Below are 27475 nucleotides of genomic sequence, written 5' to 3' on the forward strand. Positions count from 1 at the left end.
GACGTTTATGGTCTGGTGCCGGTTGTGTGTTGTGTGGTTGTGCGAAGCTTAAACTGACAAAGCGATGAAGGGAAAGTAGATAAAAGCTGAACTAAATACCAGTGGGATGTTTAAACTTCAGAAGGGAATTTTATGGAATTATATCTATAGTTTTGGTGATTCCCCTTAAATGATCATTTTTATTTAATTTACATGCATGAACAGAACGGCTCTGTTAAAAATAGGAACTGCTGATTGGTTCCTCCACTTATTGTACAAGGTTTTGCAGCAGCAAAGACGCTGGACGTCTCCTGGATGCAGCTCGGCCTCAGACTGACTTTCCATTGATGTTTTTTTCTCCTGCATATGTGTGACATATCAGTTTGCTATAGAAAGTGTTGTTTCTTTTCCTGCAGCAAATACGTATCTTGGAGAGCACTTTTTCTTTCTTTCTTTTTTTTTTTTTAATAATTCTGCTGTTGGAGCCAAAGGTTTCTCATAACGGACGGTGCAATTCTCAGCTTTGAGCAGCTAATTGCCATCTTTATCTGTGCAGCACAGCTATCCACTAAGCGGCGTACCTTAATGCAGATCCATCCGATATGCAAACAATAAAAGCTGGACTAGAATAAGCTATTTATCTCTGGCTGCATGCATAAGAAATGTCTCGGACTCCAAGTCTGGGGGAAGGGGGATGACTTCATTCAACTCAATATGGTTAATCCTGTAAGAAACCATATTTTCAGCCAGTTAAAAGCTGGACTCATTTTCCTGCCCTCAGCTATCCTTGTTTGCTACACAGTGTATTAACTATAGAGAGAGTGACAGAGTGAGAGGTAGAGAGAAAGGGCATCATGCTAGTGAGTAAATGTCACATTGTGAGGGTGGGGGGTGCAGGAAGCCAGGTATGAAATTGGATACTGTGTTCTTAATATAATCCCCCGAGTAAACAGAGATGCTGGAAGATTGGTTCTACAGTGCGGTTAGCGTCAGGCTCTTGTCAATATGCCTGAGATTCACAGAACATCCCTGTCCCTCAACACTCAAATAAGGACAAACCACAGAGAGTCACGAGGAGACGTTTTCTACCCCTCTCTGTCGCACTTTTATTTTTACTATAATCTTCCTTTAAGTCTTTCTTTCAATCCTGCACGTCTTTCTATTTTTTACTATAATCCCTCCCTTCTCTCCATTGTCATGATCCTCGGGCCTGAAAGTGTCTCTCTCTTAATTCTTTCCTCCTAACCAGAGTTGGTTCAGAAATACTTTTCCTCTCTTATCGCTTTTGTCATTTTAAAAATACACTCCACACTCTCTGTGGAGCCTAATAAAACCTTTTTTGTTGCTTAAGGCAATTAGAAATCTATTTAGAGTGCTTTCAGCCATTGGGAGACTGTGTGGGAGTTCTCACAGTTCATCCTCAAGTGTTGAAATTCAGGCAGAAAAGCTCAGGTGCTTGTACCTCAACTGTATTTTTATCAACAAGCATCATATAGGAATATGGTTAAAATGTAGCATGAATATTGGCTCTGCTTCGTTTCCTGCCCCCGTTTGATTTGACCAGATTACTTCATGTCATGTTCAATGTTAAATCTCCTAGAGCCTCATGAAAGGAAATGAAAGGTATGAGGTCGAGGTCACATTCTAGCTGTGCGTGGCGATGACAGCTTTTGCTTCAAAAGTCGTTATTAGTTTTGCTAAAGTGTGACATTCACTTCATGCCAGAGAGGAATAGGCTGTCACTAGTTTATTATCTGTACTGGAGGATAACGGCTGCATGAAGTGAAATGTGACATTGAAAAAACATTAAATGTTCTTAATTTGAGAACAACACTGAAGGTCTGACTGAAGCTCAGACATTTATGACATTCTGACCTCTATTTTGAAAAGTAAAACTGTGAGGGTTACAAAAGGCCGTTAGTTTCCCAGGTTCATGCAGGGTTTTGTTTTGCATTAGTAATTCTATTGATATATTCATAGTCAGTCTTAGAGGTGAAAACAGCCGTGAACCAGCAAGACTTCCTCTTTGTATAGTTCAGCTTTTACTATTATAAATTTACATGCGTTAATAACTTCAACAATCAGCTTCAAGCCTTGGTGCTGATTTTATCAGCAGTTTCTGCCCCGGCTGACACAAATCAGCGCAGAAGGTCAATAGGATGATGTGCAGAATGTCTTGAATGCTGCTATTGACTTTCCACAATAATAAATCTTAAAGGGCGTGCTTACCAATATTAGAACTGAAATGGTTTTGTCGAATCGCTGCAGATATATTGGTCTGAAGCAGCTTCAGTTTTGATGGAAAAAATTTAGAGACACCTGTTAACTGCGAAACTTAGGTTTTCATTTTTGGCATTTAAACCTGCAATAACTGTTCTGAGAGGAGACGAACAGTAACACTGACCATCTTATGATACTGATCAGCCACCTACACCAGACCAGACCAGACACCCCCACCCCATAGCAATGACACTCATTGCTATGGTGCAGCCTGACACACACACACACACACACACGCACACACAAAGAACAGCACAAGGTGTTGATCTGGCCTCCAAATTCACTAGATCCTAAACTGATCTGTGGGATGATCCACAGAGGCCCCTCCCCTCAACCCATAGGACCCAAAGACCCCCACTAACAACATTGTGTTACCAGACACCACAGGACACCCTCAGAAAGCCCATGTCCATTCTCTGGTGATTCACCACTGTTTTGGAGGCACAAGGGAGACCTACACAATGTGAGGAAGGTGGTCATAAAGTTGTGCTAAAAATATTTTAAAGATAAAGCTCAAACAAAGCCTAAAAAAAAAAAAAAAGTACATCAGATAAAGAGTATGTTATATTTATAATATTATAACCGCTGTACCTGGCCATACCAGTCATTTCTGATGGCCTCCTAAACTCCTTATTTTGAGCTACGTGTAATTCAGAGCCACCAGATTCCAATTTACAAAAGCTATGTTAGCTTGAATAAGACACATGATTGCTGTCTACTTTTATCTCGATGTGTTAGTTTGTTTTTTATTTGGTGTATTAACATGTTAGTGTGGATCTGAATGAACACATTAAATCACTAGAACCATACGTCTGATTTGTATGGGAAAATGTCGTAATGTTGCAGCTTTAGTTATTGGAAAATGCTGTCTCAAGAAGTGTGATATATTCTAAATATAGTGTACCCTTAAACTGATATTGATTTTTTTTAGGTGGGCCTTGTTTTACGTGGCTAAAAACATTTAAGTGCTAACCCTGTGCACATCGGTTCATTGCTTGGCTTCCGTACAAGTTCTACTGTCTGCTTCTCCAATGGGGCACCATTTACCCTAAGTAATATACTGACTGTGGATAAGTACCTCATACACCCCATACAAAAAAAAAAATCTCATCTCATGTATCTCATCTTACTGCCTTATATCACTTACTTTGGTTTTATACCTCTTCTTTTCTTTGTCTTATCTTTTTCGTTCCTCTGCTACAACGTCGTCTGACTGACATGCCAGTAGAAGCCCTCATGGGTCAGTGCATATGGCAATAGATGGTGAGCAGGGAGTAAGGGAGTGTAAGTGTGAGGAAAGTCAGATGGCTTGCAGCAAAGGAAGGCGCAAGGATATGAGATAAGATTTCAAGCTAATGGTAAAGACTTTACTACCCATTTGTAGATATGAAATGATTTGAAAGAGTGTGGGAAAGTAATGCAAAGTCATTTTGGGACTCTTGTTCACCGCAAGACTTGCAAGGCAAAGCCCTCAGCGCAGTGAATTATTTTCACTGTTTGACTCCCAGAGCTCTCGTGCCCTACTTTTATGGCGGAGGGCATTAACTTAAAGTATCAGGAGCGGCGGTTCTATATTTCTAGCTTATCTCATATGGAGAAGGAAAACCAGGAGACCTCAGCCTTGCATTTAAATGACGCTGTTAAACACAAACTGGGCATTATGCTGAAGAGGTAATATATACTATGTGGAAAACCTTTATGCTCAAAGACGCTGAGCATGATCCTGAAACCGTGAGTCCTGGTCCACCAAATGAGGATGAGCAAAACCAAACAAAATGTCTTCACTTCTTTTTTGGTTGGTTTCCTGTATTCTTAATCATTATTATACTTGATAATTACATGTCTGATGTGTTACATGTGTTGTAGCCATTTTGCCTAAATTGAAGTGAACACTTCTGGAGGGATCACCTTAGGAACAGTGTGAGAGTTTCTTGGGCGTATTACAGTAAATCTTTTCAGCATCACCCAACTGGAAGCAAATCAGGGTAGACAGCTTGTTTATGTTATTAATCTTTTATCACTGGGGTCCTGTAAGCAAGGCTGTTATCTCTGATTAAGTTCTCTTTACGAGAACTTAGTTGTGAAGGCCCTTGCATCTTGGCAAGACTCCAGAATGGGTTTTTCTTCCAGTGCTTTTGTCTGTGAAAAAAAGCCACGTCTGGTCTGTCTATCCATTTAGTGTACTTGAAGCCTTCCTTATTTTTCGTTCCCTACGACAAAGATGTGTGAGGGAGATAAATTGTCCCCTAGTGCTAACCTCTTGTAGCGGTGCCATCTCTTCGCAAAAGAGTGCACTTGAGAAAAATAAGGTGGAATGCTGACAAATGTCCCAATTTAGGTCCTCTTTTATTGCAGAAGTAGCCATTATGATATTTTAGAGAGGTATTCTGACTCGAAAACTCAGAAATGAGCTTTTAGTCTGATATATTTTTGATCAATAACACGACAGCTGTAACACTGTAGAAACACTGGTCATTTTCTCGCCACTAAGGAATTTGGGGAAATGGGTTCATTTAAGAGTTAAATGAGAAAATTGATTCAATGTACGTGTCTGTACTGTCAATATATAGCACAAATACTTGTAACAATAAACTATTCGTGCTTCTAATTTACACATTATATCTTAATTGTGCAAAAGAATATATAAAATATAAAGAATGTAGCTCAAATTTCTAACTTGTGGCTGTATGCCTCCATCAACTAGTCAAAGCTGAAGTTTACGTCCATGTCTGTCCACACATCATAAATCATACACAGTATTATATAAAGACTATTTATTGTGATAAAATGCACGTTCACAATATTTTGACACACATGTTTAGTGAATAAATGAATAATTCCGAGAGAAGAACATGCTGTCTTTACTTGAAGGCAGAGAACTTTGTCACAAAACCAAAATCACCTGAGGCTCAATATCATCAAAAACACTGAGCTTGTGGGGGGCCTACCAGAGGAACACAAGGCCCCTGGGCAGAAGACACAAAGAGGGTCGACTCTTATTCAACATTTGTGTGAAAATTCAGATAATGTATGAACTCTTGGATGACCTATGACCATCGATTACTATCATTAGCAGCTACTGTTGTCTTTGTCATTTCACACAGTGTAGAAGCTCTCAAGAATCTTGCTTCCATGACGTCCTGTTTACATTTTCCCTCCTTCCTTATTTTGTCACCACTTACCCTTCTTATTAGAGTTCTCATGTCCTACTATCACTCCATTTGGTCCGAAGTGAGAAGCCAAACAATCCCACGGACTAAATGGAGGATTAAAGAGATGTTCATCCCTCTGTGAACGACGTCATTACCCCTGTGTCTGCATATGTGGGTCACTAACTGAAGCACGTGGCGCATTAAATACCAGAACCACGGTCCAACAGATGCTAGGGACAGGGTTTGTGATTATGCTGGGAAAGGGAGAACATTACATTAGGTGTCACCGCCGCCCCCCCTCCCTCAACCCTGGAGATTTTTCATCAACAATAGATGTCCTATGGCTGTTAAGGGGATTGGCCACATGCTGCTATTCACAATGTGGCTATCCAACTCTCCCTGCAACAAATGAAAGAGTAAAGACCCCTTTTGTGCGTGCTGAAATGCTTTTTTTTATATATATATATTTTTCAGCCTCTATCTTATTATTATTTAATCCTTTCTTTTTTCATTTTGTTCCATCACCCAGCTTTGCCCTCATTTTTTATTTTATTTTTTTACTTTCCCCTCTTCATCCCAAGAGGTGCAATTAAAGAGCATAAGGTCACCGCTTTCTGCTGCTGGTTGTCCTGGCATGCAGAATGAGCCGCTTCTAGTGACACGGACCAAACCCCTCACCTTTTCTTCTGTGGCAGGCCTGGGGACCATTTAAAACCGGCAGTTTATTACGAAATCCCAAGCGCTCTTCAGATGAGCGCTGCCAGATGCTCTTAAATGATAGAGAAGCGAGGAAGAGGAAGTAGGTTTGAAAACTTGAATCAATGGCCCAAATGATGAAGCCCTGGGTATTTATTATTTAGTCATCTCTGCCTGGAGGGCAATTGAAAGGTGAAATCCATTTTTCATAGAGCAATTTCGGGTCCTCTGGGCCTCTGGAATCCCTCGCAGTGATATGGGATTTTCACCAATTTTCACTGTCTTACATCATTATTAATCCAATCCACAGCAAACAAAGCCACATTTGCAAGACAGTGCTGCTTAGAAGAGACGCATAAGGGACTCAGACGCGAGCACTGCATACTGATCATAGACAATGTGCAGACCGAGCAAGACTCAACCATATGCACTGATTTGATTTGCAAACTCCTCCTAGTTTTGCTATCTAAGAAACATTTTTTATTAAAAGCGTTCAGCCGGTGCACACTTCACTGCCTACTCTTTCACCCACCCACATATTTAGCAGAGCAGATAGCTTTTCCCCTCCCCCGCAATTACCTCCCTGCAGGCTTTGTGCCAGGTCTTGAAGGGGGCACTACGAAGGTTAGAGCGAGAGCAGAGGAGGGAGTGGCAGCCTCACTTGTCTTTAGGGTTAAACGGAGGGCTATGCAAATGGTTCCTATCACCACCTGTCACATCAGAGAGGCACGCAGAGTGAAGGGTTGCAACCGTCCGCCCACTTTCCATTTTTGCCCCATCCATTGCTCAGTCCCTTGGGCTCCATCATGATCTGGTAGAAATCATCTGTCACCATAGCGACCAGTGCCAGGTGACAAATCAGAATCTTGTTCCTCACTCCTCCTGAGAGCACATCCCAACCCTCTATTCAATATGGCCTATTTGTTCTGGCATCAAAGGCCTCAAACTGCTGGCTGGACACGTCGCATGTTATAGTAATGGTACGAGCTAAAACATGTTCATCCTGATTATATAGAATGGCAACACAGGTTTTCAAAATATTTACAATTTCGTTCAGATAAGATAAGATAAGATAAGATAAGATACAATAAGATAATCCTTTAAGGGAAAAGACATGAGGTACTCATTACTTGGAACCAGTAAAGATTCAAAAACAATGTCTGAGACAGTAAACAGTATTTTGTGTACTTACACGCTTAGAATGATGTATCTGAAACCCCGGTATAAGTTCACAATACTGGCCAGTCAGTATTTTCAGGCAGACTCTGCATGGAGAAGCTGTGTTTAGTTGTGTGAACTAGTTTGCTGTTTAAAATTAACTGTTCTGTACAGTTTTCCGATATCGATGATTTACAGTTTTCACAAGGAAGAAGCTCCTCCATCTTCCATATATATCCACAAAGAGCATCCCATTTCAGTAAGATGGTGTTTTTAAATTCAAACTGAATTATGAATTTTTTTTTTTTTACTGGGAGAAAATCTAACTTTTGTATTCTGCAGCTACCGTGCATGCTTTTCAATATCTGTATAATGTTTGTGGACACTTCTAAGCTGCATTTGCCTGAGTGGGCATCTTCCACCCATTCCCATGACTGACAGCTGAGAGCCAACTCGTAAGAAACATTCTGTCAACTTTCATGGTGCACACACACAACTGCAGCAGTGGATACAAGGAAGTTTTTTTCTCCTTTATAGCACCACCTGGGATGTAGTCAGCCTAGCTTGCTAATTCATGAAAGCGTTCTGATTCCATGATTCACCAACAACTCCTTCCCACTCGGTTGATTCCACATTCTGTATTAGGTCTAGCTAGCATCGTTTGTCTTCTTTCGCGGGTCCAGCCAAAACCATTATACAGTTTAAAGTAAGATTCATTCACTCTAAATTAGTTAGCCTTTGGAAGAACTTAGCTCCTCTCTTATGAAAACATATCCTGGGAAAACCAGTGAATATTGTACACCCTAAGTGCAGGTGCATGCATTTAAGGTGCAGGCGGATGAGAAACTTGACAGCAAGTCTCTGATAATGCACTCTTGGGGTGAACTGCTGTCAGAGCGGGTTTCGTCCCGCTGCATGTAATGACGGCCCTGGCTAGCTCTGCGTCTCCAACTAAAGCAACGGCAACTGCCTCGCAGCACTCCCAAAGTGGGCTCAGTGCTTTACTGGCACCAAGGAAAGTGACAGGGATTTAGAAGCGTGGTTGTGTTGGGATCATTGGGGTTTGTAAAGAGAGATGGCTACTGTAGAAACCAGAAGAAATAAAAGAAAGAACGGAGGGAGATGCAGTCTGAGATGACAAATTAAGAATGCAGAGGGCGTGACATGTGATTGCTCCTGTGACAGTGATCTGCTGTGGGGCTTTCCATGATGCATAGAAAGGTTATATATATTCGAGGCATTGACGCCGATCTCCTTCATCTGACAGAAAGCACATTTTCAGCATACAGGGGAGGAACGAGGAAGATGAAAGCAAAGCTATCTTTTGTTATTGCCACCAGCCACCACCACCAAATTTCTGCTCTTCCCTTCTCGGATTAGAACAAGTCCCTCTCAGTGGGCATGAGCACATCATCAAGCTTCTGCGTGGGGATTATAGTCAAGATGATGAAAAACTGGTTGCAAAATGTATGACGAAGCAGGAGGATTATAAGGGATTGTACTATGCAACTGTAATGATTCAATCGGAGGCTGATGGATACAAGGGCGAGGGTCAGATTTTCCACACCCAGATGAATCCTCAAACCCTTTATGTTGTTTCCTCTTGACGTTTGGCGCTGTTGGGATGCTTAAACCCATGTGCTTATGTAAGCAGCGATCAGTGATCGGCCCACGATGACGCGGATCCGGAGACACTGATGACGTCTCCGCAACTTGAAACATGCTGTTTGGTGTGTAGCAATCAGTGTTTGGTGGTTTTAATCACAAGCCCTTCATGCCAAGCATTTAATCTTGGGGTTATATTAGGGAGCAGATTTAGCTTCATTCACTTATTTTAGGCACTATTAATACACAGTACTTTTTTTTTTTTTTTTTTTTTTTTTTAGCTTTGCCTGGTTCTATTATCGACTTGAATATTTCACCAAATCACACAGTAAGTCTACTTTATCGCCTCCCGATCTTAGAAACTTTCCATCCCCAATTTAAATTCTCTACGATCCCTTTTTGTCACATGCATAGGATCATTTTGCATTTGTTTCTATGGTCATTCATCATTCAAGTCTTCAGATATCGGGTTTTCTGTTCTAGGAAAACACACAGTCATGTTTACATTTAAGGCTATTCTGGTTTTCTGGTTTCTGGAGTGAGTTTTTGTCTCACTCCTTCACACACTGACACAGTGGGCGTCGTACCTTGAAGCAGTAGAACAAGCTCCGGCACAGCACAATCAGCACAGGTCAAACTCTGCCGCCTCTAATGTCTTTCAAGCTCATGCACACATACTTTCGTCGCCACTCCGGGGTTTGGGTTTTTTCTGCGATTACTCTTGACAGAGCGGTGAGCGCAGGGAAGGAGGACAGTGTTGGCGGAATGAAATAATAAAATTGCATGAAATTATTCCCTCTGACTGTGTAGCCTGCCGCAGGGGTTGGGACAACTTTTAACTCTCAGACTGAGCCTGGCAGTCTGGGCCACGCTTCATAGGTGGGGCGGCTCACAGCCTCTTCCATCTGAGGGTACAGAAGAGGGTGGCACAGAAGTAAACAGAGGAATGGGTGAAGCACTTTCAGAGAATAATGATTAATGTGGAGTAGTGTTTCATTTCACATTCCTTTAGGAAATTTAGTTAGAAAGTTTGTAACTGAGTGTGAAATTGCAGGTGAGCAAGCAGCAGCGCCTTTCGATGTATAAACAGTCTCTAAATGGACTTTGTACGGATCGATAAGAAATGTGGAGTAGTTCACTCCTTATCCTTTAATTAAATTCTTTTTAATATAATCACACAATTTCATATAACAACAAACACTTACATTCTTTACTTTGCTGTCTGAATAATAGTCGTAGTTCAGTTGTAACTAGATGTGAAGTAGCATGCCTTAAAAGGACATATATTTAAATGTTACCATAGTAGTTCCCTACCTTTCCAAGGCCACAGTACAGCGCGAATGAAGCAGAGCAGCTGCTCCTTTAAGATGGCTAGTTTAATTTGTTCAGGTGATGGGTGCTCTTTGTCAACAGTTTATTACAGCTCTCCTAAATAGGTTGAGACGCACATTTTTCAACACGCAACTCCATTCAGACTAGATAATGCCTGAATGCGAAGCACCGCCCTGGTTTATATCCAGAGCTTACGAGGTAGATTCATCAAGGTTGCTGATGAAGCCTCAAACCTGCCGACCCCTGCTGCATTTTAAGGTCTTTTTAATGACTGGGAATAATCAGATTTCTTCCCGTGTGTTTACATTCTACATTCATAACTGGAATGACCTTATGAGTGGCTGAATTGTTACTGCTGAGTGTCTTTATCAACTGCCTAATCGGCGCCTGTAGCTTTAGCTGTCACCTCCAATCAGATTTGCGGGCTGACAGTGCACCAAATGTGTGATCCCCCTTCTCCAACTGAGCCGCCGTGTCTGTTGATCAATGCAAGACAGGCATTTTGGAGAGAGAGGAGGTTGAGGGGTTCGATAACACTGTGTGCGGTGTGTAATCTCATCTGAGAAGCTGTCATATCAGACAGGGCTGCTGCACTGACACGCCACGCTCTCACAGAGTGGCAAATTAGATTGCTGCAATTAGACTGACGTGTGTACTGCTTAAAGTCTGGAGCCTCTCTAATCATGTCTGGACAGTATGCATTTTGCATTTGTTTATAATTAGATTAATCTGTGTAAAGGTGTGCCGATTGGCTTCCCATTCGTGGTCTCCTTGTATTTTTTATTAATAGCTCGCATTTAAAACCATTTCTAAACTGTCAGAATATGTGGTGACCTTGTCATTATGGGGGCTGTGCTGTATGTGACAGAGAAACCACAGTTGCGTATATGGTTGCCTTCATTTTGGCTCATGCCTTGAATTCAGAGACAGACATTTGCTAAATGCTTGCTAAATAAATACTGTCCCTGCATGAATTAATCCTGGTCGTCTAACAAATCACAATAGATACAAAAATAAAACTGTGCTTAATTCATAAATCAAAGAGAAGTTACTCATTAGTAGATTGTTAAAATATACTGCCACAAATGCAGACATGCCTTGAACTAAATTCAGCTCCCCACTGAGCTTACAGCCTCAAAATATATCAAAACGCATCAAAAGTCACTGAGAGCTTGACACCATCTCCTTCTGACAAGTCTTCTGCAGCTGCCTGCTGCAACTTGCAGACTAAACATTGATATGCTTTAAAATAAAGGATTCCTGCTGTTCACGAATCATGCCGAAGCCCCTGGCTCAGTCGTCTCATCCTCAGCAGGCCTCATAATGGAACAAATTTATTTTGGCTCTGAGTCTAATATCCCCTGATCTATCAATTCTCTGTCCCTTGCTCTGTCTCGGCAAGAAAACGCTGTCGCCCTGGAAGGCACAAAGCACCATTAGACGCTGGTCTTTTTGCAGGGCAGTTTGACTGTGTGATTAATGTGACGGTGAAAATGGGAGACACTGACGGGGGCGGGGCAGAGTGGAGGCTGTGGGGGGGCGGGTCAGATGAGGTGCAATCAGGATTAATGCCTTTAATTTTGTCCATGTGGTCAATTCTGGCTCCTAACTGCTTGTGTAGTCTGTGTACTGTGATCTCTTGTTGTGCTGTAGTGCAGAAATTCTAAGCTGGAGATTTGTATTCATGGTGCTGGTAGCCATGGCAGCAAAGCAGTCATACAGATGTATGTACTTCTTCTTGTGGAAACACAATGCCGACAATGTGGACCAACCGCGGTTTGTAATGTTCTTTTTCAAATAAAAGTCAGCAGTCAAATAAATGATGTTCAATACTTGTTTAAAGGATGCATCGGACGCTCACAAAAGAGACTAGATATAAAAAATAAATAAAAACACACAACTGAGCTTTTTAGTCATATGGTTGCGGACATGTCTATGACAAATCCATCTGCTGATTGGATGGAAAGCTTCAAAGAGTATTGATTTTAAAAGGACAGTGAGCCAAGACGGAAGTAGTAAATTGAGTTTTGAAGCATACATCTTTATGCATTTGAGGATAGTTTTTACATATACAGTCTTTCACTGGCACTCCTACATTGTAGATGAGTTCAGTAAATGAAGTCAGTGGTGCGGCAGCCTGTGTCTGGTGTATTTTTTGTCACTTCACTGGGAGCTAGGCTGTTTTCTGTGCCTCCAACCTCCCTTCTTCATCTTCCACTGCACTTGTCTGGACAAGGGTGCTACATCAATGTCTCACAGACAACACAGCTATGCATATTACTTGAAGCAGGGTCAGCTTTCCTTAGCCTTATGATTTAAGCAATGCGTCTCAGTAAACAAACTTCTCCAAACAGCTCTGTGTCTCTGGCTGTCACCTGCTTTTTTAGGTTCTCGTTAAATACGCCTCTTATTCTTGTCTAAAGAAAAACAAAACTGGTAAACAAAGATTTCTGGAATCCAAAGCCACAGAATTTAGTGCAAGTCATGTTAACTGTGTGAAGTTGCGAAGTGTTTGCTGCACAATTGAGACTACATGTGTATCTTGTCAAAGTTTGAATGGAGGCACAGTTTGTCCAGCATAAAGAGAACAAGTTGTACTGACTTGACTGCAAGTGAGAATTCAATTGAACATGTCTAATGAGCCCTATGTATCCACCCTTGTTCTGTGAAGTAACGGGTACCACCATCTTTACAGCTGTAATCACTGGGATTAGTTGCCTTGACTTACATCTTCAAGCAAGGATAGGATAAGATCTGAAAGTAAGGATCTTATATTAGCTACTGCAGACGGGTGCTCCCTCTGACTGTGGCTTATCTCTGGACAGTCGCCAACGTCTTTAGGACTAGCAGTCAGAAATACTTTCAAGTTTGTTAGGATGTCTGCAACACAAAAGCTGTGAGTGAAAATCAACAATTTAGGGTTTAAGTCAATGTAAGCAAGTAATTACTAATTAACCTGTGCAATAGGCAACAGTGTCTCATCTCATCTTCTACTACCACTTATCCTCACTCACTACTGCTGTTGTTAAGGCTGCTTTTAACCCATGTCAAATGACCAGTTACACAGAAAGCAATCGTCCTTGGAAACAGTTTGGAGCAGGGCAGGCACTTCCACTGGCAGATGATTGGATAAATCATATGTATGTCATTGTCTGCTCATCATACATACGTCATACATCAGCCAATCAAAGAACTGTAGAATGTAGCAGATGAGCAACAAAAAGACAACACACACACACAAAAAAAAAAATACAGTTTGAGGAGCTGTGGAAGCTAACAAACTCAAGTTAGCCTGCCAGTAGACGGTTCCTGACAACTTTGTGAGAAAACACTGAGCATAAAAGGCACTCTATGAATCAAAAAGATAAAGCTAAAAATAGAGTAGCAAACTAACAGTTGTTTCTCGCTGCTGTCAAGTTCGTACCTTTCACTAATTCTGCCTAAGATATTGATTAGTTGACTGGATCTACTGTGATTCTTTCACAAGCATGTAGCTCAAAGCTATGGATGGATTCTTGCAAAATGTCACACATATAAAATGAATCTTGCTGAAATGCAGATTGCTGTAGGTCAAGGCACAAACATGACTTGGATAGAGAAAGTCCACAACTTTATTTTAAAAAAGCTACTTTTCAAGGTGACATCTTTGTTTAAGTCCATCATTGAACATAGCACTGATCACAGTCATGTTAATAGCTGCGTTCACAAAAGACAAGTGATATTTCTGAAATTTCAATACAATTGCCCTTTGTGTTTTGTGTATGTGGTGTTACTCTCATAAAGTCTTGTCTCACTATATCCCATAGTTGTCTTAAATTCTCGTCACACCAGAGCGACTTCACTTTGAGGAAGACTTTAAGTGAACTGGTCACATGACCCCCCAGCGTCATCTTCGGTGACGCAGGTGAAAATGTGAAAAAAGCGTTTCCATTGCACTTTTGCGATACACATGATTTATATCAATGTGTCTGAAAAGCCATGTCATGAGAGCGTGAAAATGTTTTAACGATATTTAGGGTTTTTTTGGAAATGGAGGCGTTTCCATTTTTTAATTGCGATATTTAGGTTTTGCGCATTTCTAGGGGTAATTGAAACGCAGCAAGTGATTGTCAGGTTTGTGAATCAGTGTAGTCACATTATTGTTGTAGTTTTTGGCTGTGCAGAAGCTGAACATCTATTTTTACCATCAGGTTGTACTCCGCCACTGCAGTAAAACCTTGGCTCATGTACAAAGTAAGGATGCATCTTAACTTACTATAATATGCATCGTCAGCGAGAGTGTCCCCAGTTGATTTCAGTCCTTAATTATTGATAATTCTTGTCTGATCTGACATGTCCTCCTCAAGGAGACTAATATACGCTGTTGGTATTCCAGCCCTCCAGAGAAAGTCCGTCTTGACTGATGGACATGGCATTTGTCAGTCCTTTTCGCTACATTTTTCACGTTCTGCTCAGTAACCCTTCTTAATCCTGCTCCTTGTTAAGTCCCATTCGTCTCCTCCACTATCCCTGTGTTTGGGCTCTCCATCACCTACAGAGTCATCTCCTTCTCTTATCTGCAGTGCTAACCGCATGCCTCGAATACTGAACAGCCTCAAACAGCTAGAACATCACATTGACACACTGACTCACTAACCCTGTCGCTCCAGTGCCACGTAGCATTAGCGCTAACAAGATGCTCATTGAACGTGCGATTGATAATTGGACACTGGCAACCACTGGTAACAGGGCAGTATAATTCATGTGAATTCTGGCGTCTACATCAATGAGACTCATTTTGGTGACATTACCCGGACGGCTTATAGTGTTGACAACATCTTTAATATTTTATTCCTTCGACTTGAGCAGCCAGCTAAAATGAGAAACGTAGAATTAATCTGACTTCTGTTTTCACATGGGTGTATGAAAGTACTCCATCTTTGATATCAGATTATTTGTGTCTGTGTAGATATATTGCACTTTCTATGGCACTTATTTGACGGATTTTACAACGAGCGGTAGATTTCATTTGAAGAATATCTTCGGCATTTCTATTGTAAAATACGTGCTGGTCAAAAGAAGTTGGAGCAAAAATGTTGCTTCTGAAGGATCACCTTAGGGATTAAATACAGAAGCAGTTTATCTTGACATATATATATCATTACATATATCATGTACATGTATGTGTGTGTATATGTAGGAAGCCAGTAATCAGATCAACCCTGCTGACTGGCCTGTGACAGCCGTGATGAATGAACATCCATTGGCCAATGTCTTACTAACGACTTTCCATGTGCTCTACATGCCTACTCACACACACGCTAATGATATATATATGTATCAAGATAAGGCCTTCTAGTGTCGTTGGTGTATTCATGAACACAGTGTATAATTAAATCGAATTAAAGTGACAAGTATGTGTTTAACAAGGATTACTTATGTTTCAGGCAGAACTGAGTATGTGTGAGTATGTAGTATTCTCTCCTTCTTCTTAAAAATTACGAATAACAATTCTTAGTTTGTCTCACTATGTCCTGTGAGAATGTATCATTTTGTATGACGCATCTAACCCAGCAGTGAAACTAATAATGCATTCATCGACTCATGAGAAATCATCTTTTGACACTTCACTTATTAGTCAACACAGTCAAACATGTTCATTCTAACCTCTTTATGTATGGACACATCAAACTGACGTGAAAGAACCGCTGGAAACACAGACTCTCTGTGGCATCTGTGCCTGGACAAAAAAAACAAAAAAACAATGTGTGTGCCAGCTGGCATGTACGTTCTGCATCTATATAAGTAAATTACTGTTCATACCAGCAGGTGGTACTGATCGTTTAAAATAGGAAAGCGTAAGAGCTAGTATTAGTTGGGAGGAGGGATGTTCGATACCAGTGATTTCCTTTCGGATCCAAAATTCAGGCTGGTATCAATGATACCGATCCAATACCGATACTTTGTGTGAATAGACCCTAATGTGTCTGGTAAATCAAATCATAGCTCCATAAGGAATACGACACACCAAACAGAGGATACACAGTCATATGTGAAAATATTGAAAATTAAAATAATAAATTAAATTATTGTTAACTATTAAGAACCACTATCAAATGAAAACTTGCATCTTAATTCTGACCCTGTGCTCTCCTCTTCTGTCCTCCTCATCATAAATGCCTCGTACTCTGTAACCTGAGGTGTTTCACAAGGTTTGTTGAGTTGCCACAACTCAATAGTTACTGTCCACTGGGTTACTACATTACCTTGAACAACTACAGAGATGTATAGTAACGAAGTAGAACTACTTCACTACTGTACTTAAGTACTAAAATACTGTATCTGTACTCTAATTTTTCTTCCACTTTTACTTCCACTACATATTTCCGATGAGTTTAATACTTTTACTCTGATAACATTTTTTACGTGATGCATTGTTATTCATCATTACAATTATAAAAATGTTGGAATCATTCCACACCCAGTTATTATTATCAGTACCAGAGCAGTAGATGGTGGATCTGTCAGTAGGTTTGATGAAGCTGGCTCATCACTGAGCGAATTTGTGCTCTGAAATTGATTTCAGAGCATAAAGATCTGGTATCGAAGATATCAATATTTCAGTATTGATCTGCTCATCACTAGTTTGGAGGGAAGGAAGAGGTGATCTCTCCTAAACCACGCTGATCGGTTCATTTATTCTAGTGAATAAATGCTAATGTATTCAAATGTTCAGATCCACTCAAAATATAAAACTTTTTCTCTCTTTAACTTTTCTTCTTGTGCACTACTGCTCTATTCAGCTCAACAGCCAGTCTGAATGATTTCTCTCATGGACTAATCCTCTAGGGCCACAGCCGACTGTTAAGGTTCCCACTTAAGGTTCTCATTTAAATTGCCACACAACACCTGGCCTTTGACCTGCTCATTGTTAAAAACAAGCAAGTCGACGAGCACGTCACTTTGGTTTATGGGCACTTGTGATTGACATTTTTTATTGGCTTGGGTTGACATTTTCATAGTCTAAACAATTCATACTGAAAACTGTCCTCCGCTCTTTCCCATCAAGGCGAATGCATGCAGTAGGGTTATGCTTATACACAGTGTCCCACTCTTAGATCCAACTGTAAGATTAGCTGAGAAATTCAAACCTACCTTATTTGATCCATTACCCAATTACCCAAAGCAAATAGACATGGATTTAACATTGAGGTGTTCTGTGTCCTACTTTATGTGTGGGTCTTTATTTGCATTTTCTATTACTGGATAATTGGTATTATCTGATACACACACTGCCTGCAAAAAAAAATGTGTTTACTAAGCTATACTTGCATGCAATATAAATTGAGGCCCTGCTATCATGAACGTCAATGTGTGCATATACGCCAGTCTTTGTAAATACACAATAGAGCACACCTATTGGCCCTGTCATTAGAGGATCCCTCAGGGCTCCTTCCATTTGCAGTACGGGGCCGCAGAAATAAATAGGGTCTTAGACCATGGAAGCCCAAGGAGTACACCATGATGGATTGATCTGCTCTGTCTATCCTGAGAGTCAATCAATCATCGCAGCTTTGGTGCTGTTAGCAATAGGAATTTTCCACACTGCTTTCTTGCCCTGCAGCCACAGAGAGCTACTTCTGGATTTGGATAACCAGAGGGCATTAAATATCTGATTACAACCCTCCATTCAGCTGTCGCTATCACTATTTGTCGTCAAACAGAGATGAGGTTGCTTAGTGAGCAAAATAAAAACAGTATAAGCTTTTTGTGTGTCTATATTATTGGTAAAAGCATTATTAAAAGCAGTATTTGGACGTCTAACTCTACAAACGTACGAGGTCATGATTAGAAAACCTCAGCAGATGGTCCACTAGAGATATGTGGACTGTACAAGTATAGCTCGAGGCTAGCACTACTCTCCCTCCTGCTGACGGTATACGGTGCCTGGCTGCCATCAGGCAAAGCGCAGCAGACTGAGGGTTCAAAGAGTGGAAATGTGTGGCATATAATAGCTGCAGAAATGGTGCAACGACCTTATGAGACCAATATGTTTCTGTAACAAAAGCAGCAGTATCGCAGTGGTGCTTCACAAGACTCAGAGATCTAGTTGATGGCACCCATCATCCAGTGAAGTCATTGATCCCTGTGCCATCTGCCACCCCCTCCCGACCTCATCTGATGATCTATACAGCCATGTAGATTAGGTGACAGATCAGTGGTGAAGCGGAGACTTTGGCTCGCGTGGTAATAATGTTAAGTGCAGCCACAGATTCTGTATGGACGGCGTGACCTGCAGGGCGTAGACGGAGTGAAAATCATTAAAGAGCGGAACTGTTGACTGAAGCGCAGTTAAACAAACGTGCTGACAGCGATGGTGTTTGTGAGTTTGTTGTGTTGTTTAGATTGGACAAGACGCATTTTAGCCGCCAGCAGATTGCATAGGCTGATTATAGAAGGGACTTTTTACTATAAGAATGAACTAATCCGTTAATGAACAGATATTTATTCGGTACAGCTTCATTATTTCTCGATATATCAGTTGGTTTCTTGGCATGAGGACAGCAGAAAGATATAAGTTAGATAATTCAGCTCACTTAAATAATCCTCTCAACCTTCATAATTCACTGCTTTTTAGATACTGTATGTCCATCTTATTTGACTAAATAGTAAGCTAATAATAAATGGCTTCGCAGGCAAAGTCTTTTTACACATTTCATGCAACATTTATTGTGGTTAAGTGAAGGTTTTTCATTTTCTTTGCATAGAAATGCTCTTAATGTTTTCAGACAGTCAGACAGTAGTTACAGATTCAGAACTGTTGATGATGAAGTAGAATCTGCAAATAATATTAACACAGCAGATTTCCCAGATTTGGTGTTTTGGTTCCAAAGGTATGGTATCACAATCTGCATATTCTGTGAGCTTTAAAAATAGGTCTCGATGAAAGCCGAAGCCTTTGATATGCCAGCTTGCAGAACGGTTGCATCAGATCAATCCAGGACTGTAAGTCATTCTCAGAGATGTACTTAGAGGTTTTTCATTCTATTATTTAACCAGGTCAGCTTCCACACTGCTGCTGTATTTCTTTTCCCTCAGTAATCTACACTGGGAGCCCCTGAGCAGCTTGGTTCAGTCCATTTAGTCACACTTTCTTGTTATTAAACTTCCAATACGTAATATGCCCTTTAACTCTTTTACAATAATTCATTAAGGGTAATGTTTATTTTCCCTTTGTGCTGAGTCGCTTCTTCATTTGCATAAATTTCGGTTATATGAGAATGGAAATAGGCCATGCAATCTCTCATAAGGCCACCAGGACGGAATAAACAGCCCGTAGCATTTCTCATTTATCTTGTGAAAAGAAATGAATAGCTTAAAATGAGATTCCTAAAGACAGACACACGTTGGCAGTAGCTGTAGACGCACGCAGATTTTACACTTCGAGCTAATGGAGGAAGTGCTCAGTGATCCAGGAGCAGCTGCTAAATATTTGCAGTAGTCAGTGGATCAGTTCTTTTTTCTCCCCTCTGGCGGTTGCCTCCTAAATGACTTGACTTTCATGTTACAGTGACTGATGCTTTTTAGCGTGATGCTTTTAATCTCTCAGAGAATGTTCTTTTCATGTGGGCCATACGAAGCTGTTTTTGTGCTATCATTCAGCGTCGCCGCAGTAATTACAGAAGCTTGGCATGTGTGGGACTTTCATGTTTTACTTTTTATCACAGCGCGCTGTCAAGTCACTGTTGCTTATCAGAGCATTAAAGGTTCGGGGTTAAATTTCAGCACTTACCTACCTTCTAAGAACACGACTTATGTAACAGCAGAGGAAGTAGGGATTCTTCAGTTTTTCACAGCTTTCTTTTTTTTTTTTAATCATATTAAACATTTTTTTTTAAAGGAATTCTACAAAGGAAACACCGTCTTTGTGGGTTTCCCTACTATTAATATTAAACAAATATTAGACAACTTGTAATAGGGCTGGGCAGTATACAGGTTCATACTGAATACTGGTATTTTTGTTTTTTGTTGTTGTTATGATATGAATTATTAATATAGCGGTGTGTTTGATTGCACAGCGTTTGAAACGAATGTGCTGCGAGACACTGTTTCAGACCGGATCATTTTCAGTGTAGCGTTTCTAAATACACAAGGTGAGACTGCGTCACTGCAGTGATGTAAGTGAGGTAAAGATGGAAACGTCTGAAAACGAAGTGGCAAAACGTGAAAAAAAGTGCCGTGCTGGTTGTTTTAATTTTTTTTTTCTTTTATCAGTGATTGCAACAACTTGGAAAAAAAATAACTCTTAGTTAGAATTAGAGTATGAGTTAGAGTTAGAATACGATCTAAAGTTATTTTTCGTATAAATTAAAACTGAATTAAATGGTTGAATACTTCCTCAAATTAATTAGCTTGACCCCAAAAGTTCAGGCTCACAATTTATTTTTATTTTTTTCTATAAATTGTACACAATATGTTAAATGGAAAATCTACAACAATGATGTGTTCTTATATTTCTTAAATTAAAGTGGTGTTTTATTCTTAACTGACCAAGTGTCGTTGAGTCAACCATGTTTACGGTCATTACTTTTTTGTTGACAGTAACAGTAGTTCATTTTTGTGACCTTTCTGTCTGATAATAGTAAAGTTACACACTTTCAAATGCAGAATTTCCGTGTCTTGTTTTTCTGAATAAGTGCAAGGAGGCTAAAACCTGAAAGACTAACACTCTTACACTATAGTCTCACCAGTATGAAGAGAAGGCATGATAACTGAGATCAATAACTCTTTGATGGTACTTGCAGTTGGGGAGAATTGCCTCTAGGATGTCCTGAAACCCGGAACATATCTTTTTAAGACCCATTCAACACAAAAGTATCTGTGTGCTGGTTAAAATCAAAGAGTTGCAAGTAATTACCGTGAAAAAAATAAAAATAAAAAATCAGTTTTTACCTGAATGAATGCAGAACTCGTTTCTCATTTGTTTTGCAGGTGGCCTCAGGGGAGCATCCATCATCGACTCGCTGGACACACTGTATATTATGGGATTGATGGAAGAATATAACGATGCCAAGGAGTGGGTACAGACCAGTCTGGATCTGAACTCGGTGAGATATTCAATTTTATCCTTTACATTCTTGATTGTAACTAAACTCAGGAGCCAACCACTGCTCCACCATGTGCACCACCGCACCCCTACTTCAGGAACATAATGAAGTTTTTAGCAGTGCCCTTGCGTGCTGGATTGATTTTAGGCTCAGCTTTTGTGCTTTAACAGGAAGACTGTGTCCACTGAATTTGACAGTTTTCCAAAGCTGAGGACATTGCAACAGGAATAAAAGCTTCCTGTGTGGCCACCAGCCACACCGTGGTACTCACTGATGGGATTCTCTGCCTCTCTAAAAGGTCTTTGTGGGGCAGAAAATGTGATAAATGAAAGGGAGAGTGAAGAGGAGGGGTCTAAAGGATGTTTTAGGCAGAAAAAATTGTGGGGCAAAAAGAGGCCATGACCCTTTGATTGAGCAAGTCTTTGAAAAGTAGGTCGAGAGCAGCTGAGGGTAACCAGTTCTGATAGCATGGACTGAGCTCAGGCTGGTGGAAGTGCCAGGTTTGTATGTGGTTTCCTGCTAACAGTCAAGTGTACGAGCCAATTTGTTGGTGGTTTTGCAAATGACAGAGGTCATTTCTTGGCCACGTTTTCCACCAACTGTAATAAAACGTGGTTTGAGTGTAATTACACAATGCTCGCAAAACAAAGCTGTATCATTATGACTGTCGACGTGGCAAAGTAGGCGCTCGGCCGTAATTATACTAATCTACGACTGTTGTGACAGCTTCTCAAACGTCGTTGCTGACAAAATATCCCCCAGGATTATAAAGACTTTTTTATTTCAAGTATCTTGCAAAGAAAAGAAGTCCTGATTAAATTTGACACGTGTTAGCCACAGCTCTGCACACATATTTATTCCACTAGGAAGCAGTTTACAGTCAGGGCTCGAACTCACTTGCAGTGGGTTTGTGATGTGTTTTTATCCCGAGGAGCTCAACACAATCTTGATCACTGCCAGTTTTAAGGCCATAATGAAATGTGCGGTGAGTGTTAAAATCACATATCAAAGGGGAAGCATCCATATTCTGCTGCTATATTTCTCACTCATGGAGCACGCACACGTCCACAGACACATGAGACATGATACGCACACACGCTGGGTTTGGGCTGTGAATGCAGATAACTATTAAGTTTGAGAGCAGCTGTAACTGCTGGCCCTCACAGCCTGAGTGGAGACACACAGTAATGGCAGACGCTGACAAACAGCCACAGTGTCACAAGCCATAGAGGAGACAAACACGAGTTTACACATATCAGTGCACGTCATCACCGGTGTCATCTAACACAGTCCGCCAGCTTTGACCGGAGAGGTGTGAGACTCCCGTTTCATTTCCTCCAGGAACTTAGGCATGATTTATTAACGACAACTAAGATTCATTTTGAAAATATTTAATATTTTAAGGGCAAATAATTTAAATTTCCTGCTCGAGGGGAGGTTTTGTGTCCTGTGAGACATGATTTGATGTCAGAATGTTTCGAATGTAATGACTTCCTCTGGCACTGGCTGAGTCTTGTGGCTTCTGAAAATGAAAGTTCTACTGTATAGTTAATATGTACACATTTATGATTTCCACAAGGCTGTTTTTTTATGTCAGGCTATGACAACACAGACTCATCTGCACGTCTACTATACACAGAGAAGTGGTGTGCTGCATGTATGTTAAATAGCTGCAACACCCCAGAGAGTATTCTGACAGAGATAATCATTTTCATTCTGAACTACCTTCAACACACACACAAAAATAAAAAAATAAAAAGATGACACACACATGGCTCAAGATGCGAATTGTCAGAACGGCTCTCCAAGCTTGCCAAGAGCCTACGGAAATTTTCTGATGTCCCAATTTTATCGCTTAGGGAAATACGTGCAGCATAAAAGCAACTTCTGGGAAAATGCGGCGAACTGAAGCCAATTCTGTTCGCATTTAATGACAAGCGATGTCTTTTCTCTTCCAATGAGAAGAGGCCTCAGCGAGGCATTTTATTTGTTAATTTCATATCGGTGCTGTGAAGTATAATTAGATGATTAAAATGTGCACGCAGCCAGCGTGGTTTGTTAAAACTACTCCACCAGCTGAGATTAATTTTCAATTTATTGCAGATCATTTATTTTTCTTAAAATTACAGTAGATTCATATAGCAAAGTTCATGCATTTTGCCTCCTTAATGTCTGTAGGTGGACTGTTGCAATGTATTTTATCTTGAACGCAGTACTTAGTTGAGCACAATAAATCACATCTGTGACAGTCTATTATTTTTTTTCCTGTTCTCCAAACTCCTTATTACAGAACAATGTTTTATTACGTATATTTTTGCCTTCGCATAAAGAATGAGACAGGAGCTGAGACACTTGCACAATCAGGGAATTTCATGCACACATTGTTTTTAATTACATTACAGTGTCACCAGATGCAGTCAGCCACACTGCAAAGCACTTTGTTAGATTCATCTGTTCAGGCCTGTCTGTCATCCAGCGCCTGACAGTCACTGACAGCCGCTCTATAACTTGTTAGCAGTGAAACAAGGACAGACCGACAAGGACGGCGTTACACTGGTGCAGATTTGACAGTATTTGCGGCAGGTTTAAGCCTGCCTCCCCCCACCAACACGCACGGACGTTAGACACTGCTCATCACGATCAGTCTTCACAAGATCTGTGTGGGAATGAAACCAAACACGATTGCCAGGTTCTTCACTTTTTATTTATAATGTTAACAAACGTGGTTAGCCAGGAAGAACAGATTTTAACAGCGTGTGCCAAATGCACAAATTAAATTTTCTGAAATGCATCTTGACCATATGACTTTGAAGCGGACAACAAGCTCCTGATGCAGATCTGGATGAGCAGCCCAGCAGACAGACTTCAGCCGGCTGAGCCAATTATCGTAGACAATGGAAGCCCCAGAATGTTTCTGCCAGTGTGAGCATTCGCCATATTTCTCCACAAGCTGTTGTTTCATGAAGCCTGAATCAGTACTTGGCGACATCACCTCAGATTTTCATCACATGGTTCTTGAAGGCGTTTGCATTTGTGAAATCAAGGGCCATACACTGATGAGGCGGAACATTATAACCACCTTTCTTATATCATGTCCACGTGAATGCCAGGTCCTAAGGTTTCCCAGCAAAATACTGAATTGTCACAAGATGATCAGTGTTATTCACTTCTCCTTCCAGTGGTTTTAATGTTGTGGCTGATCAGTGTGTAATGAAGTGCACGTAAACAGTTTTGGTCAACTACAGCAGCATAGCTCACCAGACCTACCCTCATTTGAGAGTCAGTAATGAGGAGTGATTAATGAAGTCTTTAAGACTGGATTGTATTCTCTCTTGCCGCCTTGTAAATTTTATTACTCTTCCAGAACCTACCCTCCTCTATTTCTTGGTTATTTCTAATCTCTCTACACCAGTTCTGTCTCGCTCAGCTCTTTTCACTCACCGTCATCAGGAAATTTACTAGATCAAGGTGTGATTAAACCTCACAGTGGGAACAGATCAGTCTGATCACGTTATACTCTCTTTTGGGACTCATCCAGTGAATATGCACACATATCTGCATCTCCGAGTCTGCTGTCAGTGTGTAAAAATAATAAAGAAGTAACTGCTTTATTGATGGTTGTGAGCCCGGTGTAGACATGGTTATTTTGCATGGTTATTATCAGAACTTTACTACTGAGTACTGTGTGAAGGTTATAAGGGAAAAATTAGTTTAAAGTAGTACAGTCAGAAGAAGACATGCACAGACGGGTGCAGAGAACACACAATCTGCATTGTTACAGGTCATGGACCTTTTGAGATGACTCACTCTCAAGGTGTCATGTGGGTTTAATCCAACCTCATGTTGTATGTACAAGGAAAATATGGGAAATAACGGTACAATACAGACACAACAGCTACAGTGAAGCCAAAGCAAGTAGAGCTCCCCCTGGTGACTGGATACAGTAAAAACTGCATAAACTGCACCCCACACTGTGTTGGTGGATGGGACTTTTATTTTCATCATGAACTACAAATTGCTGTGCTTCATGAAACGATGTCATAGGACTGTAGGAGTAGGAAAAAATAAATTAATAAGTATTAAATGAAATTAATTTTTGTGAATGGTGGAGATGGAGCAGAGCGCAGTATTAAGATGGCATCACAGGCACCCCCAGGAAACTAGCGTCAGTTTGGCCAAAGCAAGAAAGTGGTGACGTGTTGTACATATTTATAGACAGTCTATGGTCAGAGTTTGGGTCACCCATGAGAAAAAAAAATAGAGGAGGAAGATGTGTTTTTCATCTTGCACTTTGACAAAAATTTCAAGTCCAAAGTAGAAAGTAGACCTATAAATTGTCAGTACTGTACCGCCAATACTCCACGGAAGAGTATTGGGGCTTAATTAATAATTAATATTAAGAATTTAAAATTGTATTGTGATTATTTTTTCAGTTATATTGCTCATATATTATATTGGACTGTTGTACGTCAACAGTGGCGTGGATGTTGTCACACACTGTTACCTCCTTTAATTTTTTTTTTCATGGGTGGCCCTAATACTCTTCCATAGGCTTGGACTGTTGATCAGACAAAAGAATTATCTGAATCTGTTTGGGCTCTTTGATAAACTATAAACAATGAAGAAGAACTGGTATTCGCAGCCCCTGTCTGGCATTACGTTACTTTTGAAGTTCTACTCTTACTCCTACTCCTACTAGTGTTTTCTGCGTGATAGGCTGCAGTACAGGTGCAACATCCAACTTAATGTCTTTGTTCCTTTAGCACAGTGTAAAAATAGAACTCTCCTGTGGAAAAAAGGTTACAGCCGAATGTAACCACACACGCGCTTGTGTTCCTCCCCCCACTTGTTTCCTTTCTGTCTCACAAATAACTTAATGGCAGGAATACCCCCCAAAATAATCTTAATCATGCATATTATTTATGCATGAGTCTGTCATGTGATATTAGCTTTCAGGCTTTAAATTTATGCTAATATGTACAAAATGTGGAAGCACTGTCACTGAACAGAAAGTGAAGTGTGCACCTATTGTGATTTTACAGTTTTGCTGTTAATAAATTAAAGGGTCCCTGTGCGCGTTACTAGATGATTCCCTTGAAGCCTCTTGAGCGTAACTAGCAACATCCACTTGCAATAACTTCTGATACAGCACAGTGAAAAATCTCTTCAGCCAAACCATGATGGCAAAGTGACTGGATAATTTGCACATTCAGCCCCATAATTTCACATCTCAGATGAAGTGAGTGTGAAATCTCGTGGGTGTCATTGGGAGAGGCTGAAAGGAAGCGCTGTGTTTTTCTGCCGTCGCACGTGCTGCATTTTCCTGCCGTGAACAATTCAGCGGTACAGATGTTGGCGCTACTAAATAGGACAGGGCGCATGAAGGTATGAGAGACAGCAGAGTGGGTGTGGATGGACCTCAGCTATTCCCGAAGGTTACAGTGACAGTAATGTGAAATGACATGTGAGTGGCATGGGAGGTGCTTTCACTACAAATATGCTTTCAGTTAAGATTGAGCAATACTGTCACCAAACCGCGTCGAGATATTCCATCTAATTCATGAAAAAGACTCATCTGTTGTTGATGTCCGTGGAGGTTCTCGGTCATCCAGGTCATATCTAAAAACATTCATTCTTAGCCCCACTAGTAACATTGGAGGTGGTTTAGTCGAGACATTTGTGGTCCCCAAAGAATTTCTCCTAATATATTGTTGCGCCATGTTTTTGTGCTTTGTCTTTTACTTTATTGTCCATATATCTGCATAACTAACATGCTACATGCTAATTTGCTGAACTAAGATGGTTAACATGATCAGTAACACACCTGTCAATAACATATTCGCCTTTGTAAGTATGGGGACGTCAGCATTTAGCCCAAAGGGTCTGCTGACTTTGCTTCAGTCAGTTTAAATGGTCCCACGCACTATGCTCTGACATCCTCTCTTATTTCTACGCTGCAAGAATTTCCACATTTATTAGGTCAGTATGATCCTCCCGGTTTCATTTGCGATTGTTTGAAGTACACAAAGAAAAACAACATAGTGTCAACGGACCTCTATCCATTGCTTTGGTAATAACAGAGCGCAAGAAGACACACAACAGTGTAGTGTACTATGTGGGGAGTCTACACACAATTGTAAATCAGCTTTTAGCCTAGATTATTTGTGGTTATGTTTTGTCCTGCCC

General features: G+C 40.6%; 1 protein-coding gene across 2 annotated transcripts in view; it reads left to right on the plus strand.

Moving 5' to 3' along the window:
• LOC125016770 (mannosyl-oligosaccharide 1,2-alpha-mannosidase IA) overlaps positions 1–27475 on the plus strand; it is a 171005-nt gene that overhangs the window by 78530 nt on the left and 65000 nt on the right. For both annotated transcript variants that reach the window (XM_047599453.1, XM_047599454.1), the window contains exon 3: positions 21174–21289. In XM_047599453.1, coding sequence (XP_047455409.1) covers positions 21174–21289 — 116 coding nt within the window. The remainder of the gene's footprint in view (positions 1–21173; positions 21290–27475) is intronic.

This window comes from Mugil cephalus, chromosome 11, assembly GCF_022458985.1.
Source record: "Mugil cephalus isolate CIBA_MC_2020 chromosome 11, CIBA_Mcephalus_1.1, whole genome shotgun sequence".
NCBI classification, from domain to species: domain Eukaryota; kingdom Metazoa; phylum Chordata; class Actinopteri; order Mugiliformes; family Mugilidae; genus Mugil; species Mugil cephalus.